At 41.2% G+C, this 24,710-nt stretch overlaps 1 protein-coding gene across 2 annotated transcripts; it reads left to right on the top strand.

Moving 5' to 3' along the window:
• Positions 1-493: 493 nt before the first annotated feature.
• usp13 (ubiquitin specific peptidase 13) lies at positions 494-24,202 on the top strand. 2 transcript variants are annotated; one of them, XM_028403578.1, is made up of 21 exons: positions 494-725; positions 2,653-2,778; positions 4,124-4,184; positions 5,789-5,910; positions 6,525-6,667; positions 6,944-7,128; positions 7,259-7,356; positions 7,473-7,663; positions 7,921-7,992; positions 8,808-8,901; positions 10,277-10,402; positions 11,777-11,930; positions 12,259-12,433; positions 12,559-12,647; positions 13,074-13,196; positions 15,449-15,469; positions 15,846-15,989; positions 19,149-19,318; positions 20,869-21,058; positions 21,431-21,515; positions 21,768-24,202. In XM_028403578.1, the coding sequence occupies exons 1-21, from the start codon at positions 615-617 to the stop codon at positions 21,862-21,864; spliced, it is 2,577 nt and encodes an 858-aa protein (XP_028259379.1). In that variant the 5' UTR covers positions 494-614; the 3' UTR covers positions 21,865-24,202. The 2 variants fall into 2 exon arrangements, with proteins under 2 accessions (XP_028259379.1, XP_028259378.1); XM_028403577.1 differs by having other exon boundaries at positions 495-725; positions 8,808-8,913.
• Positions 24,203-24,710: the final 508 nt, after the last annotated feature.

Here is a 24,710-nt window from a genome sequence, read left to right as displayed (position 1 = left end):
TTAAAATGTGACGTCTTCACTTAATTCATTTATTATGGATGCAAAACGCTGAAATAATGTCATTTTTCGTGCATTTTAGCTGTAAAATCTACCTCAGAAGAATCATGGATGCCTTTTGGATGTAGCCTACTTTTCTACTACCAATTTAAAAAAACAAATCGCGCTACAATAATCGCGCGTTTCCGGGAGCGTGGACGAAGAAAACACGCTGACCATGCTGTAGTAAATGTGGGTGGCTTTATGAATCATCCTCAGAGGTGGGAGGGGCCCTTCTGGTAAAACACCCCTGTGAGAGCAGCACAGAGAGCGGCGTCACCACAGTCAACAGTAGCGATGTAATTTCTGCGCAGGTCCACCAAGCCTCTTTTTTTTTCAAAGAAAAAAAAACACCAAAACAAAAGAGCAACATTAGCCGTCACGCGTTCAGCCGCGCCGCCTGCGCAGCAGCAGCCAGCCTCCACCCCTCCACCGTTTTATTTTTATGTTTTTCAGCGTCACATCCCACTGGCCAGAGGAATGTAGAGACGGAGCGCTTTAAAAATAGCATCCTCTCCTCTGACAGCGCTGCTCCGGAGCCTCCGCGGCACTGTGGTGCGAGAAGCAGGAATGCGAAGATGGCTGCAGACCTAGGAGAGCTGCTGGTCCCGTACATGCCCACCATCAGAGTGCCCAGAACCGGAGACAGGGTTTACAAGAGCGAGTGTGCCTTTTCTTTCGACTCTCCCGTAAGTGTGTGTCCCACCCCCCGACTCTTACTCCACACACACACACACACGCATGTACAGGAGACTGACGCTGGTTGTTTTGGGAAGGTGCGTTTATCGCAGACTTGACTGTGGATGCTTTGACTGAGCTTTACAACACACGTGAAACCTCTGCACCGTGTGTGTGTGTGTCCATGGCCACCTTCCCCGCTAACTGGCATGGAAATCAATAATTAAACGGTGTTTACATCTCAGGAGACACAGATAGGGATGGTGAGGGTTTTCCTTTGTGGCACAGCATGGCTTCAAGCAGGCCAGTTTAACCCATAAACACACACCTGTCTGACCCCTGAGTGTATTTAGAACCCTGCCAGGCCTCACTGTTGGATTGTTGTAATGTATATGGAGATAGATGTTAATTATATTAATATGATTTTCTTTTCTATGATTAGATGCTGATAAGAGGGCTTTTATGCTTGATGCATGATTTTAATAGCCTTAAACAGCCTACATTAAAGCATAGTGAGCTTATGTGAACAATTAAAATGCTCAGTGTTACTTTTTATGCTCAGAAATTGGCCTTTAATTATATCATTTTATGTTATTGTTCCGGCTTTTATTATACAAAAAGTTAATGTTTTCCACTTTTATTTGGTTCTGTGATTCTGACAGCATCATCACTTTTATTTTATTTACAAATGTAGCTTTTAATGCTACAGTTTATTATGGCACACTTGTTCATAACTGTGGCAAATATGTTTTCTTACTACTTACTTTCTCGACTGCAGCCGTTTTTAAAGGTGACTCAGCTGTCTGGAGTTCATCATGTTGGCCTGAGGACTGGTTTATTTTTATCCTTGCACTGTTGAGGCTCATATGTCACTCTGGGCCACTTAAAGGTTTATCACAGGGGTTTATAAGGCTGATTGCAGATTTAGGTTAGTTTTTTTTTAAGAGGTATCTTCTAAGTATTTAGTCTACTAACAGTCCACGTGTGAGGAAGAGGAGGAGGAGGGGGGTGTCTTTGTCTGAGATATGTACAGAAGTTTTCCAGCATTTTAAAGAAACATAAAGTTGATCCTTGGAGATCATTTGAACGTGACAAAATGTTGGTTTCCTGTGACATGCTGTCTAGATACAGTACATCACGTGGGCCTCCCACCAGCAGCTTTCTGGTTCTTAAATCAAAGCTAAAATACAAAAGGAGAGATTTCTGCCTGTAACAGGACAAGCTGTGGAGTGTGTTACACAAAAATCCATTTTCTTTTTGCCTTAAATGACAAAATGAAAAATTACAATATTTTACAGTAAAACTTCAAACTTCCTGTACATATTGTATTTATTGTTCTTTGATGCTGCTAGTACAGCATAATTTCCCTATGTGGATTAATTAAGTAAATCTTAAATGATGAAACTGATTTAAGGCTATTTTTACCAGAGCACTGTCTGCTGGTGTGACTGTAGCACAGTACATTACAGCACAGTGCCTATTGTTTATATACTGTTTGACACCCAGTTTGTAATGTTAACATTGTGATGTGTAACCACTGATAATGTAACATTATTTATTTGGACATGGCAGATCATTAAGGGCAGGGTCAAGTAACACTTAACTTGTTATCACTTTAAATAATAAAATTAGACCAGTCAATTACGTTTCAAAGAATTATTGATGAACAGGAATTTTAATTCTGTTGGGCTACCAAAGAATTATTTTTCAGCTACTCTAAGGCAAATATAGCAGGTGTTGGACAAACTAAAATCCACATTTCTTGATAAAAGCACCCAGTTTGATGTTTTCTTGTGCTGAGAGGAATGTCACACAGATTTCCTGCATTTCCACTCAGAGCACAGAAAGTCTGTATAAGAAGGGATTTGACACACGCTGAACACACAGGGGTAAATCTGAGGTGTAGCTGTTCTTCATTTTGTTCATTTCTGTCTGCAGGAGTCTGAGGGAGGTCTGTATGTGTGTATGAACACATTCCTGGGCTTTGGACGAGAACATGTGGAGAGACATTATCGCAAAACAGGACAGAGTGTGTACATGCACCTCAAGCGGCACGTCAAAGAGGTACGTTTTATTATCTGCTGCTGTTTGTTTTTTTAATATTACACCTGTAAAGGGCTTTGCAATCAAAATAATACACACAAAATTTACAAAATATGACCAGGCAGCCTGTAGTGTAGAAAAAAAATAAACAATCAACACTTCATATCAAGTTCCTACTTAACATGTCCGAGTGGTGCTGACCTGCAGAGGCTGTGTGAGTGTTTTCACCGATACGTTTTCAGCTTTGTGTCTGTCACATATCCAACCTTTCACACACAGTCCTCTGTGTAGTTTTACCGGTTGATATTACAGTTCTGCTATTGCCTAATTTACAAATGAAATGAGTAAATTTAGGTTACAGGTTTGGTAGTCTGCGCACAGGAAGTCAGAGGAACACAACCTTGTACTGTGTCTACACACAAGCCCACAATTCATAATACACCAGAATATATATATGTTTCCAAAAGTGATTTGTAATACATTAAAGGCAGGTATTATTATTCATACTTCTTTCCAACATGTCATTAAATTATTATGGTTTATATTGTACATGTTGTGGACAAAAATTACAGAAACATCCTTCAGTCTGACACAACCCAAATCCATGACCAGGGCTCAACTTTTAAAGTCGTTTTTTGTCTACACCTCGACAACAACAAAAGGCCTGAACTGCTGCTGCTGGTGTTTCTGTTTCCTCTCTGGCTCTAATTGCCCTCAGATCAGCTCTTCTTTGTAAAGAGCTGCTATTTCCATGCTTGGATCTGGCCAGAAACAGCTGCTCACATTCTGCAGGCTCCCGTGTCTGCTGTTTTTTCTATTTTCCCATGAGTCCAGTTGGTCTCGAGTGTGTCAGCATTCCCTGTCTTTCTACTGTGTCTGTGAGCCGGAAGCAGCTGATCCTGATCGAACTGGAAGGAAGGCAGCTTGTGCTAATTAGTGAATTTACAGATTCACGATTTTATGTATCAAGCCTGAAATGTTTATGATGAAACAGAATGTAGGTAAGAGAAATATAATAAGCACGGAAAAAGACGATGAAACAGGACAGGCCCAAACCCATGTTGTTAAATGTACTGTAAGTGGGATCTGTCCAAGACCACGAATCACTCTGTGCAACTCAGGCACTTCAATTCATCATTCTTTAATTCTGACCCTGCCGTGGTCGGGGGATTTCCCCCTCGCCTTGTAACCTGACCTGGAAAGTGAAGCATCCAGCGTCTATTTCTAACAAAATGACAACCATCTGGATCTGCCTCAGCAAAACATAAAAGACAACAATTATCCAAGGTGTTCAAAGAGGTTTTTATTTAATGTGAAGGAAACTCTTTGATCCGGTTTAATCTCTCGTCCTTCCTGTTTGCTACAGAAAGCCACAGGAGCAGCAGGAGGTGCCATCCCCAGACGAAGAAATGGAAAAGTGTTTCTAGGTAAGCTGGAGGCAGGAAGAATGTATATAGTTTACTTAGGTTAATTATGTATATTCATGCTAAACAAATAAAACACACAGTGTGGCTGACAGATTCTGATGCATCATATATTTAACAGCTAAGGTGTTTATTTGTACTCTGTACTCTGGAAAGAAGAAGGAGGAGTAGGAGGATCACCTATTAATCTAACTCTCTATTGCCACTAAACTAAACTTCAGCTATTATTATATTCATTGTTTTATTTACTGTCTGTCTGTGCATCAGTGTGATTGACAGGATGATAGAAATAGAGACTGCATAGGAGGAGAAGAGCTCTCTGGGCAGAGCTGTGTCTTGATGTCTTCCTCTAATGTGGGACTGATGGCAGTCAGGGTGCTACATTGACTCACTGTCCCATCATGTGGTATTACGCTGTCCAGGAGAGGACAGCGTAATAAATCACTATTTAAAACAATACACAGAATACTTGTGACTGATAACTACACATTTAAATTAGAAGAAATATATATTTATAAAAGAATAATACCTCTGAAATATAGATGTGTAAAGCGGGATGCAGACACTCCTCTCTCTGCCCGCCTCCCTTACAGCCCTGTGTTATTGTTTGTTGCACTGTTGTGGCCCTGCAGCTGCCCCTGTCGACGGCCTTTACTCAAAGCACCAGATATTTCCAATGATGAACCCTCTCCTCCTGTTCTCTATATATAGCCCATTTATTTGTAAATGTGGTTGGTAACTGTTCTAAATCAAAGCCTGGCCTGCTCTCTTCCTCCACCTCCTCCGGGCGGGGAGGAGCTGGGTGGTTTACAGTGGGGGGCCTCTCAGCTGCCACCACCTGTCAACCGCACGTCGAGGCTGACACACTTCAGCAGTGACGCTGCTCGCTGAGGACCCTGGTGTCCCTCTGCCTCGTCCCCTCATTCCTTCCCCTCCTGTTTTCTTATAGTCCAAACGTTAGTAGCCTTTACTATTGTCTCCAGTCTGTCGTTTGTATCATCAGATCAGTCCTTTATCTGACATCAGACCCTCACTCTCTCCGAGGGAAGTTGTTTCCATCATCAATTTAAGATCTTTGATGTGACAGAATGCATCCAGCGTCATCCCCATACCAGCCCAGTGATCTAATTAAGCCGCAAGCTGCTAACGTCACACGCTACCATTAAAAACCAGTGAGCACAGTAACATGTCAGGGATAACCCGTGACCCGTGTTTCTCGTGAGTCATTACACGACTATAGTCTGCAGTGGAGAACAAACAGCTCTATATGGAGACTGATTTAAAAGAAGCATCTGTACAGACAGATATGTCCTAACAGAGATGTGTGCTGAGCCACAGCAGGTTTGATGGCAGTCAAACCAGGAGAAACATTTCCTAACACTCTTTAGCTCGTCTCTGTACAACTGATTCATGTTCTCACTGTGTGTTCTATAAAATATGTAAAAAAAAATGCTGTTCTAATAGCGATGTATTGGAATACTGTTCTAAAAAAGTTGTGAAGCAGATACGAATACACTCATAAATGAACACACTTGCTGTAATGTCATTGAGGAGCAGTCAGTGTCTTCCCGCTGCTGACTGATTCTTTGCTTCCTCCCCTTTTAAAGATTTAGAGCTAAACCGTGATTTTAACGGAGAGGACTATGAATATGAGGACGAGGCCAAGCTCGTCATTTTTCCAGACCACTTCGAGATCCCCTTACCAAATATTGAAGAGTTGCCCGCTCTGGTCAGTGAGTCTGTGTGTGTGTCTGTGCATGCTGATGGAGGAAGGTGTGCTCAGTGGTTCCCTGGTCTCAGGACAGGCAGGTTTATCAGTCTGTTTTAAACGCATGCTAAATGACCTGAGTCCTCTGTTTCCAAGGAGGCCTGATGTCACTTCCTGTATCTGTTATCCCACTGAGGAGTGCAGAAAGTTGTCCTCCCTTCAAAATAAAACACTCTGGGGAACCACAAGGTGCACATGTATGCGTTTTTATCATGTTTAGATGTGTCATTGCTCACATGGAGGCCCGAAGTCACCTTCCTGATATTTAGTTTTTGTCATTAGAGCTTGGCCTTCTTGTTGCTTTATGCATGTGTGTATATGTTAATGTTGTGGATGTGGAATTTTGGTCCTTTTATTTATTGTTTGTGACTGAACGCCTTTTTTGCATGGTTTATTTTCGGGGTCACATTAAATGTGTGCTTTCAGTCTTACTCTCTCTCATGTTGTGGCACTGCTTCTTATTTTCTTTCATGAATCTTGCACGATCACTTTAAATGTAGTGTTCAGATTAATTTATAAGAAAAAAAATGAAACTGAAGCTTATAAGATAATGTTTTTTTTTCTCCACCATCCAGGTGACCATCGCCTGTGATGCAATACTCAACGCACCATCAGCTTACAAGAAACAGGAGCCTGAGTCCTGGGAGGAGGAGATCCAGGTGTCCAGACACGCCAGGAGCCTCAGACAGCTGGATAATGGGGTCCGGATCCCACCCAGGTAGGACTGACGTCATGCCACATTCATACATCACTGTGTCATCCATACTGTACAGTGAGTGTTCAGTTTATGGAAAGATTATTTTTAGTCAGCAGCTGTGTCACAATCCGGTCACCACATGAACAAAATCAATGTTTGTTTCATATGATTCTATATAGAGAAATACAGCATTTGGCAAATTTAGTGAGTTTTGATTGTCTGGTTGGCTTTTATTATTGTATTGTCTGTCACTCTCACACACAGAGTTTTATACATCTCTGTTTCTTTTGCTGTCAGCGGCTGGAAGTGTCAGAAGTGTGAGATGAGAGAAAACCTGTGGCTGAACCTGACAGATGGAGCAGTGCTCTGTGGGAAGTGGTTCTTTGATGGCAGTGGAGGCAACGGCCACGCTCTGGAGCACTACAGAGACACCCACTACCCTCTGGCCGTCAAACTGGACACCATCACTCCAGACGGAGCAGGTCGGACAGTACTTCAAGTACTGCAAATAAAAAAATTAAGACATAACATGTGTCTTGCACATGCAAATGTAGGGTTAATGGATTAATAGGTGAAAGAACCAGACTTGTTAACTGACCTTTTTTATTTCAGATGTCTATTCATTTGAAGAGGAAGAAGCTGTGTTGGACCCCCACATATCAGAGCACTTGTCACACTTTGGAATAGACATGCTACAGATGCAGAAAAGAGTGAGTGTCATTCTTACCACCAACATCCAAACAAAATGTATTCTGAAGGAAAAAATAGAAATCCAAGACATTTCTGTCTGTCAAGTACTCACATCAGTGTCTTGTGCTGATTTCAGACGGAGAACGGGCACCACACAGACAATAACTCTCGGCCACGGGTCAGCGAATGGGAGGTGATCCAGGAGTCGGGCATGAAGCTGAAGGAGGTCTTTGGTTCTGGGTACACGGGCATCAAAAACCTGGGAAACAGCTGCTATCTTGGCGCCGTAATGCAGGTTCTCTTTAACATCCCGGATTTCCAGAGGATGTGAGTACTGAGCGCTGTGATGATGAGAGGATTTTTATAAATGTTACAGTCAACTATCGCTACTGATATTTTTTATATTTTATTTTCTGTACTTGGTTAAATGCATTTCATATTTCTAGGAGTTCTATACAGCTTGACAGAAAAAACTGACTACAAACTAGTATGGCTGCCAGCAGAACTTGTCTTTTTTCCATGTGTCTTGTGTCTGTGTGTGTCCCATGTGCTCCATCCTGGCTGACATGTGTTTGATCTCTTAGGTATGTGGGTAATCTTCAGAGGATATTTGACTATTCACCTCTTGACCCCAGCCAGGACTTCGCCACACAAATGTGAGTGACTCCTGTTACATAATGGAGATACACAAACAGGGGGAGAAGGTGTTTTCCAGCTGCTGTTGTCTCTGTGGTTTAAATCTCTGATAACATAATCTCTCATGATGACACACTATCTCACCTTAGGCAAAACTTTATTTTGTCATATAAGCCAATGTGTTGCAATAGACCAGTCAGATTCATAGTCACAGCTAAATGAAGAAGAAGGAGAAGAATCCGCTGTGGGAATGTTTTATATTCGAATGCAGCCAGATAAACATGTTTACCTGTCACTGTTTGTAGAGCCTGTCAGCAAGAAGCAGGCCATCAAAGAGGATATCTGATGATCTGTTTGGATGTAATAGTTCAACACAACAAAAGTGTGAATTTGTTTTTGTCTCTTGGGGGGATTGTTCAGAGTAATATATCGTCCTTGTATCTAGGTAAACAATAATAAAATTATTTAGAGATACATATAAAAAAATCTAAAAAGAATGAGTTCCAATATGCTAAGTTGTTTTTAGAGTGTAACGTTGAAAGAACATGCTAATTTAGAAATGTCATCATCACATAGTTTGTCCAGCAGAGTGCGCTGTGACTCCATTGTTCAGCAGTCTGCAGCACATGTAGCAGGCATGCATCACTCAGTGTTTATCACAACCATATGATCAGTTAATGAAGTCAGAATGGTTTCCAGCTCAATCAGTTACTGATGCTTAAAAAGAACGTTGAGTGTACAGAATCAGCCTGCACTCATGATTATGTATTTATCACAAAACAAAACTACCTTTTAGTCACATGACTAACTCTGTATTTGTGTTTTCGCCTGACAGGGCTAAACTGGGACATGGACTGCTTTCAGGCCAGTACTCCAAACCACCCATGAAATCTGAGCTCATTGAACAGGTGATGAAAGAAGAATACAAGGTATTAAACGGGGTATGTCCACCTCCTAAAGTGGGTCTGACAGAAGCATGATTAAAATTAGTCTAGTTTAGTTTGAAGTTCTGTCAGTTTGATGTTTCCAGCACCTTTTCACAATGCTGTTATTGTATCAGAGCTTTTCAGAGGTGATGATTGAAGTGAAAGATTTTTAGATGTGTTGTTGAGTTTTGTCTGATCTTTTTCTAATAAAATAGCTGTTGGCCTTAATTCCATATGTGCAATACAAATTGCTTTTGACCACAGCAGCCCCAGGCGCAGCTCGTATGCTGAAGTTTTGTTTTTAATTTCCCACATCACTGCTTAAGTGTTAGCTGTTTGATGGTTGCATTGTGCTTCCACCTGCTTTAACAGCTTAATATATTTTGGTTATTTTTTCGTGTGTTTTGCCTCGCTAACATGAAGAGAGCCTAATATAAAATCTTTGCCTGTACACAGCTACAGAAAAAGTGATTAAAGCATAATGGGAGCCAGCTCTAGTTCTGTAAGCCCCCGGGCTTCTTTTAAGCCTCAGCAGCCACAGTAATTGATAGGGCAGTGCTGTGATCCTGAACTTCCTACACATGTGATGGTGGAGTCAGGTTTGGACATATATTGACAGCTGTGAAGATAAGGACCAGGCAGGGCTTGTGTTGGCATGCTGTGTCCTGTTTGTACTGAGGAAAATTCTCATTAACATGGATTTGCATGTTTGTCTGTGCACACAGATAGTTTATGTGAGAGGAAAAATACACCAAACAAACAATAGTGACATATCGACATTAAGTTATTACTTTTTCATTATTCTCTTTCTCACTGCATGTCCTTATTTCTGTTAAAAATATAATTTTTTGGGCTTCAGCAGTGCTGTTAGGTCCTTTTTTCTTACCTCACAGAGGAGCCAGTGTTACTGCTGTGTTTACTGCTAAGCAGCCACTTGCTAGTGACAGCTTCATATTTAGCCACCCTTCACACCACAGTGCTTTTTCATACAGCCATATTAGTAGTTACTGCCATTACCCAGCTTTCTGTTGCTTTGAGGCATCATGTGTGTTCCACAGTACCACACACATCTGTTTGAAGGACACACACACTGAGAGAAAATAATTTCATTTTTTAATAACACGAGACATGCAGGCTGTCTGCAGACTACTCTGCATCTGCAGGATCGTTAGTGTGCTTGTTCCTGTTCTCCCTCTGTCACCATGAGAAAATAACCTTTACAAATCTACAGGCCAAAATAATCTTTACTGTACACTGTTAATGCATGTATAATCAATAGAAATATGCCTTATTGAGCACCTGTCTGGCCAAGTATTGATTTGTTAATCACACAGTGTCAGTGTGTTTGACACCTGCATGTTTTTTTTCTTAATTCCAGCACCAGCAGAGGGGCATCTCTCCTCGGATGCTGAAGGCCCTGGTCAGCAGGGGACATCCAGAGTTTTCCTCCAACAGACAACAAGACGCCCACGAGTTTCTACTGCACATTGTCAATCTGGTGGAGGTGGGTGAGGCAAAGTCAATATCTTCAAATTGTTACATTCTAGAAATGAGTATTGCTGTGAGCAATAAGGAACATAACTTCCAAGATCAGTATTTCAAATTTTCAAAATAAAAGCTAGAATATTCACCTACATGTAAACGTATATCCATTTTTTATGTTTCTGACTAATGATTTATAGATTAATCTGCACAACAAGTAAGTGTTGTAGTATGATGTGTTCAGGTGTCTCTTTTCTTTTCTGTAAAAGTTCAGATAATGATTGACAAAGAAAAGCAGAATGTCCTGCCATGTTCACTTCTTGTTAGTAAAAATAGTTACACATTATATCCTTTTTCTTAATAGGTTGATGGAATAATCATTTAATTTGAACACTAACAAATAGGCAAATTAACATCTTGGTAAACTTGTACTCACACTAATGCAGAAATAATCTGACCCCTGACACTCTGGCTGGTTTATTGCAAAAGGAGGGCCTGTTTTTATTTGAACGCAGCACATTCACTTTGGTTGGTACACACACGGGGTGCTCTGAAATGTCTTTCTCAACCAGGATATTTATAGCTCACTGATATCGGTTACACAGGGTGGTCAGATAATGCTTCCTATTCTGCTCCGCGTCTCTTGCTCAGGACAACAACAACAACACTCCATCCACTGTAGAAAGTCTAATGTTCGTGTTTAATGGTCGGACGTCACGCCTCCTTAAGTCCACCTGCCTCCCTCCACAGCTGTCTGAAAACTCCAGACATAGATAACCTGACTGAAGCCACCACCATCAGCAGCACTGCCCAGACTGTGTCACCCTGTATGTTTGGCCTGAGTGAAATTATAACTTGTGTATTTCTGTAGGTTCTTAGAATAGAAGGGCTGTGTTGCAGAAAGGCCATGGCCATGCAAACTGGTGCGTTAAAGCGCAATGCCATCCTTCATCACAGTCTGCAAATAAACATGGTGCCAACTTTGATGACCCCTGCAGTGAGCAGGGTTCATCAAAGTGAGAGGACACAGAGCTGCACAGTGATAATGTGATTAATGTGGCCACGATACTAAAACGATGGGGTTCTCACAGTAATGCAGGGCACAATTAATTGAAGAAGCTTCTATATTTAAAATAAATAAAGTTCCATTGACATTTTGAATGGAATTGAAAGATCTGGGTCAAACAGCAGTTTCGTTGAAGTCATGCCAAGAGACAGTAATAAACCAAAGACTGGCTGACAGGCAGAGCTGGAATTCAGGCTGCAACATTCATGACATACATATGTCTGGTCCTCCTCTGTCTAAGGTTTTCCAAAGTTTAACTGATTGATGAAGTGCATCACTTTAATCCTGATGCTGTGGTTCAGTGTCTAATAACCCTAAATGTTTCCTTAGAGGAACAGCGCAGGCTCAGAGAATCCCAGCGACGTCTTCCGCTTCCTGGTGGAGGAGCGGATTCAGTGCTGCCAGAGTCGTCGGGTCCGTTACACTCAGCGAGTGGACTACTGCATCCAGCTGCCGGCTCCCATCGAGGCGGCCACCAATCGAGGTAAATAAGCCCACGTGTACATTGTGCTGCTGCAGCAGGTGGCCACAGCTGCCCGTGGTTTGTGCAGCTGCACGGCCTCAAGCCCAGGTGGCAGCAGCTGCTGGGAGAGTCAGCAGGTCAAGCTGTGAAAGGACACAGAAGGTCCTGATGTGCTAGACTGCGAGAGAGGGGACATGTTTGCTGTTAAAACTAATTGCTTACGGCGATGTGTCTGTTACTTATTAAAAGGCTTAAGTCTGTGATGGGATCTTTATGTTACATTTACACATTTTGCAGCTTGGAACACTGAATATTACACAGTTTTTTATATTGTTTTTTGTGCTACCAGAGGAGCTGCTGGCTTATGAGGCTAAGCGGAAGGAAGCTGAGGAGAACATGCGGGCTCTTCCTGAACCGGTGAGAGCCAGGATTCCTTTCACCGCCTGCCTGCAGGCCTTCACAGAGCCGGAGAACGTCCCTGACTTCTGGAGCTCAGCACTGCAAGCCAAGTCCGCCGGAGTCAAGTAAGCAAGATCCACCTGTTCTTGAACCAGGAAGCATTTGTCTACACCTCACTTCCTAAAATTACAAACCTTGAATTCCTGTCCCTTTTTTAAAAAGTCTCCCATGTTGTGGTTTTTCTCTGCAGAACATCCCGTTTTGCCTCCTTCCCAGAGTACATGATTCTGCAGATCAAGAAGTTCACATTTGGAGTTGATTGGGTGCCAAAGAAATTAGGTGAGTAGTCTCTTCACAGATAAACTGGATTCAAAATGACCTCCACTGATGTTTTGCTCAGTTATTTTAGGGGTCTGTAGTGTTGTAAATATCCAGCAGAGGGCACTATCTAACTGCAGTTCACACAGCACACACAGTACAGCAGTAGATGCTGTAATGTGAACTCAAGAATAGCTTCTCTTTTAATTTTATATGCAAAGTCATGAACTACCCCATCTGTCATTGTGTCCACATCTGCAAAAGATTAAACTTTAACAGCACGTAGGAATTTAAATGAATGCAAGAACTATCACCTTCACAAGTTCTGCATTTAAAAAAAAAGTTTTATGTATTTGTGCATTCAGCCCACGTGCAAAACATAAGTCATGATTTTTTTAGTGTATTTCTGAGATAAGTTGACTCGTGTGTTTGCTTGTTGTTGTGCAGATTTGGCCATAGACGTTCCTGACTTCCTGGATCTGAACCGGCTCCGAGCCACAGGACTGCAGGCAGGTGAAGAGGAGCTGCCAGACCTCATGCCTCCCATTGTCTTACCTGAAGACACCAGAGGTATGTTGTGGACTGTATGTGGACTCCTATTGTGAACAGCTGAAGATAGAATTAATGGTTGCATGAGAATGCATGTCAAAGCAGCTTTTTAGCACCTTTAGCTAAATTATTTTACCTTATTCATTGCACATTCGAAAATTACCATTAACTTTAGAAATATGTGTTTTTTTTAAGGTCAGGTTTTACTCTGCTGGTCTGCTGGTCAGTCACCTCCAGCATGAGTATTAGTAATCATGCGTAAATTCTTGGCAAGAAATGTAAAATGGCACTGGCATGTAATTTTGGCCTAATTTCACCATCCTGTTATTAATTTGAAAGGTCACTCTTCTCCCCGAGCGTCAGTGCTTTGTTGTTTTGTTGTTTACTCAGATAGCCAACCACCTTGTGTTCACTTCATTTAAAATGAGAATTATAGTTGACCGGTCTGAGAAGTAACCTAGCTCTGTGTTGTTGAAAGCTGCTTGTCAGCAGGTATAAGAGGGATTTTTGTGAGTCAAATGATGTGTGAAATTGTCCTTAATATGATATTCTGCTCAAAGCCACCCAAGTTCTTTCTTAGGGGCATATTAAATGAAATCCCACAGGAAAGGCATGCACAATCAATTACTGCATAGTTGCTGTGTTCACAGTGTGGCTAAGCCTAATACGTTCTAATGATTTCATAAGATCCCTCTTTTAATGCACTTCTCTTGGCTCTGGGAGTAAGCTACTGGAGGGTAGCAAATGTGTTAACAAAAATTTTTAGGAACTTTCAGAGTGTTAGGTGACATTTTCTGCTATTAGTCTCTTTCTAAAGGCCAGAACTATGGTCTGCCTCCTATTGTTGGAGACTGTGTCTCCTCTGCGATTGCCTCTTCCTCCTTTTTTAAAGTTCAGCTACATCAAGTTATCAGTGTCCTCCTTAATATTTTAGCAGATGTGAGGCACAGAGTGTCCTGCACCATTTCAAGCCCCAAATACAAACACAGGATGGGACCCTAAGACACAGGAACATCTGAGAACAGCTTTGACTTCTTCACACGTACCAGGGCTTTACAAATTAGTCTAGCAGCAGCGGCTGCAGCTTAGTTCTAGAGGACAAAAACAGGAGTTTGAAGGAGTTTGTCTGAGTGTGCCTTAATATTGCAGTGCTTGAACAGTGTGTGCTGTACCTGCTATCTCAGACCTGCAAACACTGAACTGGCTTCTTTGTACAGTAGCTACTTAAAACTCTTCAAAGTAATGCACATTAAACGGTTCTTTGAGCAGAAGCTAATTTCGGTAGAGCTGTACAGCGCCACAGTAAAATCAATGTGTGACAGTAAAATCATGTTTGTGAAGTTTGAGGTGGAGTCATTTGAATGTTGCCTGTGCAAACTGAACTCAGAGCATCTCTGTGTAAATCATGCGGTTAACACTGTGAAATGAGAAGAGGTCAGAGGAGATAACGTGCTGTTTTTAATACAGTTTCAGATTTATTTATTTCACATTTCTATGATGAGATTTGTTGGTTGCAAATGAACCATTGGCCCGTTATCTCTCAGCTGACGTGAGCAGTGATTAATCTTTGGTCACCCCACTGTCTCCACAAAAGACTTCAGTGCTTCTCATTGATTGCACGGCTCCACACAAATGTGTTTCCCTGTACGCCACCTTAAACACATTCTTTCTCATTCTACAGTTTATCAATTATTCCAGACCATTAAAAAAGTGAAGCATGGCCTGTTTTATTGTTTTCTTTAGGCAGTGAAAAATATGAGAAAATGGGGACAGAAAGAAACTTTATTGGGTTGTTATTTCATTTTGAATGTTACAATGACTTCAGGCATGTTACTGACAGGAAAACACAGCTATCTTGTACCCAGGCTGTTTTCTACTCTGCATTACCAGCTCTTTGTAGTCCAGATTACTGGTGATGGACTCAGCCAAAGACTTGTGTATAAAATAACACAGATAGGACGGCAGTGCATGCGCATGTTTCATGTTAGCGCTGAAGCTGTGATTGCAGTGCCTGGGAGCAGCGGGAGTCGATCAGACTCCTCTCTGCAGGTGGTCACAGGGCTTCAAAAAGAAAATACTCTGACAAGCTGACTTCAGCTCATCCTGGAGCTGACTTGAACTGTTACAAAGGGATGTCCTTACATTTATGTGTGTTTAAGGCAGACACTTGCTGGTTTGGTTTCTACAGTGAGATAGGGGTCTTTGTTTGATATTGTGCCTCTAAAATTCACAAAAATTGATCCTGACTGAAATACATTTTCTTCTTGTTTCAGATAACTCCATGAGCTCTGACTGTGAGTATTTATTATATATTTATTTCTTCTAAAAAAATCATATATGTTGTAAACATGCGAAATGTTCCAGTTTTGTGCAGCAGGCAGTAATGATGAATGTCGTGTGCACCTGAGCAGGTGCTGCAGCTGCTTTCTTCTTCCAAACAAACTTTTCTTTTCTTCTGCTTGTTGCCAGACTCATTTCTCTCTTTGATAAATCATGGCTCAATAAAGACGGCTCCCAGAGGCCGACTGTCCTCAGGTCGCTTTGTTTAATGAGTCCCAATGAGGGAGCCTCCACAGATCTGTTTGATTGTTTAAAACTGAAGAGTTGCAGGTTGGGTTGACTCAGCATCTGTGCATTTCAGTCATTGACGTTGGTTTGTCGCGTCCTTAGCTCCAGAAATAGATGAAGCAGCCGTGATGCAGCTGGCAGAGATGGGCTTCCCGCTAGAGGCCTGCAGGAAGGCGGTGTACTACACTGGAAACATGGGTCCTGAGATGGCCTTCAACTGGATCATAGCTCATATGGAGGAGCCTGGTAAGGCAGCATCACCCACGAAGCATGGGAGCATTAAACTGATAAACAAGGGGGTGTTTGATTATCATCATCCAGTAACAGTAACACCAGTGGAGCTCCTTGTTAAATAGTTTTGTTGAGTTTGGTAACCAGGTTAAGATTCCTGGGGAAAAACGTATTAAAGTTATATTTTATAAAGGTATTGTAGCTTTAGCATGAGCATCACAAGCTGCCTGTCATTGCCTTTTATGATATGGAGCATATCAGCAAATAGAGTGAAGATCTGCACTGTATTTGATTGGTGTGTTTGATCAACGGAAGTCCTCTCAAAATATGTTTGTGCATATTTAAAACACAATCAGTCAGTCTTCTAAAATGATACATGAATAAGAAGAGATGGTACTTTTTCAGAGGTTAACTGCAGCCAAGCTGGATCACTTCTGTTTTTATGCCTGCATCTTGGAACATACTGTAAGTCTTGTTGATCAAACTCAGCGCTTTAACTGGGGTATGATTACACCAGAGAATAAAGATGCTGCTTCACTTTCCTCACCTACAGAGTGACCTGGAGATTGAGGACTTCACCTGGTTTAATAATATTAATTTTTAAGTAGGTTGTAAAAGTTATTCTAGCCTGAAAATCTTGTGGTGTGAAGGATTTGGTACAGACAGACAGACGGGCTCACTCACTCACTCACTCACTCACTCACTCACTCACTCACTCACTCACTCACTCACTCACTCACTCACTCACTCACTCACTCACTCACTCACTCACAGCAGTTTCTTGCAGATGTTGAAGCCTCCTCAGGAAGTACAGACGGCTCTGTCCTCTTTGTGGAAAGGACTCGGTCTCTCTGAAACTAATTGTGGACTGTGTCTCTGCTTTGACACAAATTCAGTGGTCAAAAATAGTCACCATAAGGAATAAGGTTCATGTGAGTGTTAAAGGAGTGTTGAGGGTTAAAGTAACACATGGAACCAAAAATACTGGTGACAAATAGTCTGAACAGCTGGATGCTGAGTTTGCAGTGATCAAAATGTGGTCAAGGCTTCGACTGTTTTAGTAACCATGTGTGATTCATGTGATGCCTGTGCTGCACTTTTTATAAGCATTTCTGCAGCGAGTACACCGACCACACAGAATACACAAAACAAAAGAAACAAAGTTTGTTAAACAAGAGGTACAAGTGAGAGATGCACCACATGTTCTTTCATCACACAGAGAGGAGATCAGAGCCTTTTCTGCAAGTGTCAGACTTTGCATCCCACCGTGTACTGCAGGTGTTTATCTGTGCATGTCCACGTGTCAGATCATCATCAGAATCTTTGTCAGAGCTGACTCGGTGTCTTGCGGAGTCTCCCAGCAGTAGAGCTGTTCCCCTGAGGCGTCAACTCATGTCACTTTTATTTCCCCAGTTGGCTCTAAAAGGGCCTCTACAGTGATGGGAAATTAGAGCAGCCCCCCTGCTTGTTAGTTTTTAAATGAGCCTAATGCATCTGCAAAATGGGCTCCATTCAGACTCAATAACATCAGCAAAACAGTCTGTCGCTGCGCTCTGCACAAAGGTTAATTCTTCTTCCTCTGCCTTCTTCTTTCTTTCTAAAGTAGTATCATTTAACTTAATATTTACTGCTCACTTGAGTGCTTCATTAAGCATGCAGTAGTTTTGCCACCTAACGTCTTTTCAACCAAATGTAAGAGATGCTTTTTTCACAGCACTCAGCAAGGCAAGGTGACTCGGAGTTGTTTAGTAGTCACAATTATTTTTATCGCGTTTGATAAAATGAGTTCTGCTGGATGGTTTCATATAACTATCATAAATTTGCTAAGTTTATGTCAGAAGATACTGCCATTTTTACAATAATTTGCCATGCAAATATGCTGCTTTAATTGTTTTTTTTTCTGAACGCCTGTGCTACAAAAACAACTGTGTAATGGGCAATTGAAAGGACGCAAGACAAGGAGGTTGAGATAGAGGTGGTAGTGGGAGATAAGTGCCACACACACATTTTCATTTATGACAAGGACAGTAATGAAGGCTCTGTTTATGGCCAACAGTAGAATAATTACAGCCCAGAGCGTCCTTGTTCCTCTTTCTGAGGGTCACTTCACTTTGTCTAAAAAGAACTGCAGTCTATTTAGAAATTTGGAAGACTTTTAAACATTGAAAGCATCAAAGAGGCTTTAACCTTTTATGAAAAGTGCTTCCTGATTTGGTGCAATGTCTTATAATATTCTGATGCACCTTGACACATTTTCTCTTGAAACTTCTTTGGTAGCACGAATGGCAAAACCAGAAGAATGAAATACTCACTTTTTCAGAAGAAAGTACAGTGTGTGTGTTACATGTGGGACTGTTATATTAGGTTTAAGGGTCAAGCTTATGAAGAGATAAACTTATCATCAGTAATGTGTGGGTTCATTATAGCAATCTTGACCTTGATGTGAACATGCCGCAGGGTCAGACACTTCCTCTGATCTCTCTACAAGTAATGAGTATCGCACACACACATAATGCCTGTGCTTGAATTAATTAACACACAACACCAGCAGAGGGAGCTCTAGATGGTGATGTGGACTTAAAAGCCCCTTTTACATTGTTTAAAAAGAGCTTAGGCTTTCTTCTAGCTTTTGTCTGCAGTGGAAAATGGTACAATAAAGAGCCACACATAAATAAATAAATAAATAAATAAATAAATAAATAAATAAATAAAGGTCACACAGCTGCAACCAGCACAGATGTAAATATGATAACGATAGAAAATAAGACACATAACTTCTGTGATAGCGGTGGAAAATACTCTTTTTATGGTTTTATTTGCACACCTGCAGATGCATGTTAATTTCATTGTAAAAAGGTTTCTCACTAGTTTGTGAATACATTACTGGAATGATATACAATCGTCCCCTATATATACTCTTAACATAAATCTGTCCCTGACCTTTGCAGACAGACCTTTACCCACTCATTTTGCACTTTGTGAGCTGTTAAATAACCTTTTCACTTTAATAGATACACCACACACTTTTTTTAAAAAGACATTTTGCTCTATTTTTTTAAAGGCATGTGGAGGTTGTACTAGGTTTGACCTCCATGACACACACTCCATACATCATATTCAGTTAAGGAGAGCTACAGAAGCTCATGCTATTGTTCTTTCGTTCTGGCCTCCTAGACTTTGCAGAGCCGCTCACTCTGCCCTCCATGATGGATCCTGGTCCCTCCACCAGTGACAGCCCCATGGGAGCCACTCCGCTGGGCAGCTCACCCCCCGAGGAGAGCATCGCCATCCTCACTTCAATGGGCTTCCCCCGCGCTCACAGCATCCAGGCACTCAAAGCCACGGTCAGTCTCCTTCTGCCCACTCTGCTCATATTTGCACTCAGTGTACTAATGAATAACTTTATATTTGGCGGCACAAACAGTTCTTTTACAGACATCTGTTGTACTCTTATATGTTCTTATAATTTATTTAGCTGTTCAGATTTCTTCTGCAAAACATTAAATCCTTAATGCATGAATGAATCCTAAAGTTATCCGGGCATCAAGCGTGGGCAGCGATGGTCACTGTGTTTATAGTTACTTGTGGAGAAAAAGGGAAAGTCTGAGTACAAAGAACCACCCACACAGTTTGATGAGTGTCTCCGAGAAGTGCAGGGCAAAAACACAGAACAAGTGACTCTGTGAGACAGAAAAACAAGCAAAAGTCCAACTATTAGTCATCCATTGAGTCATTACGAGAAAAAAATATGAAACTAAATGGGAAAACTTACACCTTTGTCCTCCTAAAAGGAAACTGGACAATAGACAGAAACATGGCCGGATGTTGGCTTAAAGGGGGCGGTGTTTAAAAAGAGGGCAAAGAGAGGGTGAAAACCCAGCCCTGTCAGTCATTAACAAGCCTGGCTGACCTACTTGCTCACTTTCCAAACTACAAATTTAATAGGTCCTACATGTCAGAGTGATTAAAGATGTCTGCTCTACATGGTGTTTACAAATAGCCCCAGCAGCACACCATGCACCACCGGTGATGCAGCCTCAGTGACGCGTAGAGCCACCTCATCTTCACATCTCACTAACAGTACCAAAGTATTTTTCTACATGAGAGAGCCACAGCAAATTTAAAATTTCCTCCGTTTCCAAATGGCCTCTGATCCACATATTTCACGTTTCATGTTTCAAACTGTCCCCTCTGCAAAAAGTGCAGCAGACAGTAAGACACAGAAATAGACACCAAGCTTCCTTGTTTATCATTACTAATGTCACCAAGCTCCCTGCCCCCATGATGCTGCTGAAGAAGTGAACACATGCTCCTCCTGAGGGATGGAGCTGTGAAACAGAGAGGTGTCTCACAGCTGGTTTATTATTAGCCTTAAAATTAGTCTGAGGAGCAGCTTCTTTTTTAACCCCAGTGACCTGACGAGGAGAGAGAGAGAGAGAGAGAGAGAGAGAGAGAGAGAGACACAAGTCACCATCCAAACCTCCTGCCTGTGCGCTCAGGCGTCCTCCAGTAATCACACCTCTATTTTGGATTAAAAGCAAACATCCTCAGGGGGTGGAGCTCAGATGTAGGTCTGCCAACTCAGAATAAATGATTGTTATCTTGTTTTTTTACAGGCAGAGTACAACAATGTTGGGAAAAAAGAGAAAACTAGATGAAAAAAAAGATGATTTTTTTTAACCTCAGCCTTCTTATGTCTCCCATCTGTGAGCCATATGTCTTTTTAGCGTGAGCGTTTCCTGTTTGTCCTGCCAGTTTCTGTGCAGCAAAGCATTTTCTCAGGAAAGGAAAATAAATGCATAAATAACAACATCATGATGCGTAGGATGGTGCAGGCATTTCAGTCTCAGCGTCAATGTCAATATGCTCACAACTGCTTTTTTACACTTTCCAGAACAATAACCTGGAACGAGCACTCGACTGGATCTTCACCCACCCAGAGGAAGAGGAGAGTGACGCCCTCTCAGACATGGCCGACACAGAGCCCAACGACAACGCCTTCTCTAACGCCAACTCCCACAGCGACTCCACACTGTCTCCAGACAGAGACACATCAGGCCCCCGAGTCAAAGACGGACCAGGGCGTGAGTAACAACTCATAACACTTAGTGTAGTATTGACTGTTCTTGATGCTCATCTAATTGAACATTAAATGGTTGTTGGTAACTAGTAGATGAGTGTGTACCACACACATTTACCACAACTGACAATGATACATGGTGTATATTTGGGGCTGCTTAACTCCTTAAATAATCATTGTACCATGATTTAAACTACATGATTTAAGCTACATTGCATGTAAGCACTGTGTTTTTTAAAGTGAAAATAAAACATTAGTAGAATCATATTGTGTATTTATTTATGGCTTGTTTTCCAAATGTTTACTGAATGTCTGCTTCACTGCTTTCTTTATTTAAACCTGTGTAACAGAGTCACTGATTCTAATTATTTTTCAGGTTATGAGCTCTTTGCCTTCATCAGCCACATGGGAGCATCTACAATGTCTGGACATTATGTGTGTCACATCAAAAAGGAGGGAAGGTGTGTTGCACGCAGCGTCAATAAATCACATTAACTCAGTGTTTTATTGTGTTACAAAGATGGAACATGAACATCCGGACACACCTTCCTTTCAAAAAGATATCTGCTCATTATGTGCTCTTTTCTTTCATCTCACAAAATAATGCACAAAATTATATTAGTGTTATATAATTACTCATAGTCTGTTTTGTTTAACGATCTAAGAACATGCAGGCTGACCCTCTTTCTCTGTGTGCACCTCTTTTCGTACAGGTGGGTGATCTACAACGACCACAAAGTTTGTTTGTCAGAAAGGCCTCCAAAAGACTTGGGTTACATCTACTTTTACCATCGACTGTCTAGCAGTTAAACCGGACTCACTGGCTCGCCCCAACCCCCACACCGCCCCACACACCCCCCTCTCCACTGCAACCTTTAAATAACCGCAGTCTTTCACCCAGAAGACTGGCAGACAAGTGTAATAACAGCCACCGTGGAAATGATGGAAATAAACCTCTCAGACCAGCTGCTCACTTTATTGTGATGTCATTCAGGAGCAACCAGGAACACTGGTCAGAAAGGGAAAGCAATGTGCTTTTTGTGCATTCATACGCTTTAAATGTATTTCAGTGTTTATGTTAGAGAGAAAAACAACAGTACAGAGAGATGTGTGCAATTTCTACTTCTGGAGCGATCTGTGCGCAAAATAATGTCACATATCAGATCTCATTGTTCTTCCTCTCTGCCTGTGCCGTATTTTCAAAGTGGTACATTTTATAAATGTATATTTGAAATGGCAGCGCTTCAACTGCCTGCCCTGAAATGTTCTGACACTACGACAACAAACGAGAAATTACTGTGCTGCTGCTGCTGCTGCTGCTGCTAGTGGTGCTGCTGCTGGTGGTGGCTGTGCATTTAGCTATGAAGTACAGACAGTGTTTTTCATCCCCAGGAAAATAAAAAAGAAGAATGAACACATGAATGTTTCAGAATGAAGGAGAGCATCAGGAAGGCCATAAATAAATGTTAAATATACAGTATTACTGGCGGGATAATGGCTGCCCCAGTTTTACTGTGAAAACGTGTCGTCACTTCTACTGATACACTGGCTGAGTTATCAAGATTGTTTCCTTCCCTGAAAGCACTTTGTTGAGGAGTTCATATCCTGCACCTGATGCAGGAGGAGTGGATGTTATATTCACCAACTTACAAGCAATTGAATGTCTTCAGTTAATCCTGTTTATTTGACAAGGAAACCGCAGGCCTGTGCCTAAAGCTGGTTTTCTTTTATAGTTTAGTTCACGATCCTGCATTTCTGTTAATGTTCATTTTTTGCCCAAATTGCAAAATATTTGCATAGTAGGCATAACTTTAACTCAGCTGCACCTGCTTCAGTTTGGTCCCTTTATCACTCTGACAGATTCAGACTGTGACCCAAAAGTTAGAACAAATGTTTTCTTTGACCACTTTTTACAGGTCAGTTCATTCACACAATGATCTGAACTCATTTTTTTTCCACGTCTACAGCAATACACAGTATGCACTACAAACCAAATGTGCTGTATGATCAATGCTGTACAGCGAGCTGCATGTCCTCACAAAGGTACATATTTCTGCTGACAGACACAGTGCAGTCAGTGCTGAATGTATCAGAACTTTATGGTGCTCACTGCAAACAGAACCTCTCCTTCAGCTTTAATACTCAGAAACCTGCCGTGAACTTGGTCATAAATCATCATGCAGGATTCTATTGTCTTCATCTATCTACTTCATATTGTGCAGTATGGATGTAACACAGTGTGATTGTGTAATCACACCGCCTCTGATTTGTAAACATCTCAAGATCTGGATCCTCTTTCTGTTTATTGAACTGGCTGCATCTCAAAGAAATGCAGTGTGAAATCACAAAGTGTTGGCATGTTGTTGGTGAGGTGCGGCTGTCCTTCACTGAGGTGCATCTTTTAAAGAGGAGGACTGCTCATTCAAACTGTTTGATATTTCCTCAGTGCTAACAACACTGTGCCTCAACCTCCCCGAACAAATCTTCAGTTCAAATCTAAACCTCTTACTTGATAAACTGCTGCAGTGTTCATGGTCTATGCAGTGGCTGAATACTATGCAAGTCTTGTTTTTCTGCTTCTTATTGTCACTGGATGGGTGTTAAACTCCAGCCTAAAGATGGCGCATCATAAACTGTGTTCAGATATTTTGTGCAATCGTTTCTTGGCACCTTTTGTTTGGGTCACTCGTCTTTGCGTCTTTCTTGTATAAGCTTTCCCTCCAGCTTGGTCTCTTCCATTCTTCTTCTCTACCTTGTTAAAGCAGTTTCTCATTTAATAAAAGGCTCTCTCACTGTCAGCATGTGCACTAGACGTTGACATTTAGTCATTTGGATTGTACAATTGTACTTTTGTGAGGTTTTTTTCATTTAACTAAATGTCTAAAACAAAACAAAACAAAACAAAAAAAGAGGGTTGATCACCTGTTTTTACTCTGCTGCCTTTTTGCAAACAAGTTTGTGCCAATTCTGTAGTTGTCTTTACATAGTTTTCCTGAAGGGAGTATTTTAAGTTGACTTTTGTAATGTATGCATTTATGCAAAATGTGGCTTAGGTGTACATTGATAGAGTCATGGCAGTACAGTATACCCAGTGGCACTGTTTACTTACAATGTTTGGATAATTTAATAAACCACACCTTTGTTGAAACTTGCCTTCTTTGATAATGAACAGTGAGAAATGAAGACACATAGAATTTATAACAACAGTTTATTTTAAAAGATTACTTTCATATTGTATGTTCCAAAGGTGCTAATGCTTTCCTTGTGATTATACAGGGAGAGTAATATGCATTACAGTAGGTATTTCAATAAATGAATGGCTGTATATAAAGTATAGGATTTCTAGTTCCATCCATCAAAATATCATTTTTACTCATACATATATGATGCATTGATAAATAAACTAGACTAAACTGACTTTACACATGTTTAATTAAAGGAGTGGAGGACAAAATGTACAAATGAAGTACCTGCATGAACCCCAACCAATGAAGCTGTTAGAAATGAACTTGCTATTTAATTAGAATTAGACATGTGGAGGCTCAAAGTGCAAAAAAATAACTTTCGGACCAAAATTGAAATGCAGACTGAATAATTTAATTACTAAATGAGTAAATGTTTTATTTTAGTGCACTTGAAATGTTTTAAAAATGTTT

Source organism: Parambassis ranga, chromosome 4, assembly GCF_900634625.1.
Source record: "Parambassis ranga chromosome 4, fParRan2.1, whole genome shotgun sequence".
In the NCBI taxonomy this organism is placed as follows: domain Eukaryota; kingdom Metazoa; phylum Chordata; class Actinopteri; family Ambassidae; genus Parambassis; species Parambassis ranga.
This window is presented reverse-complemented; position numbering and strand designations above follow the sequence as displayed.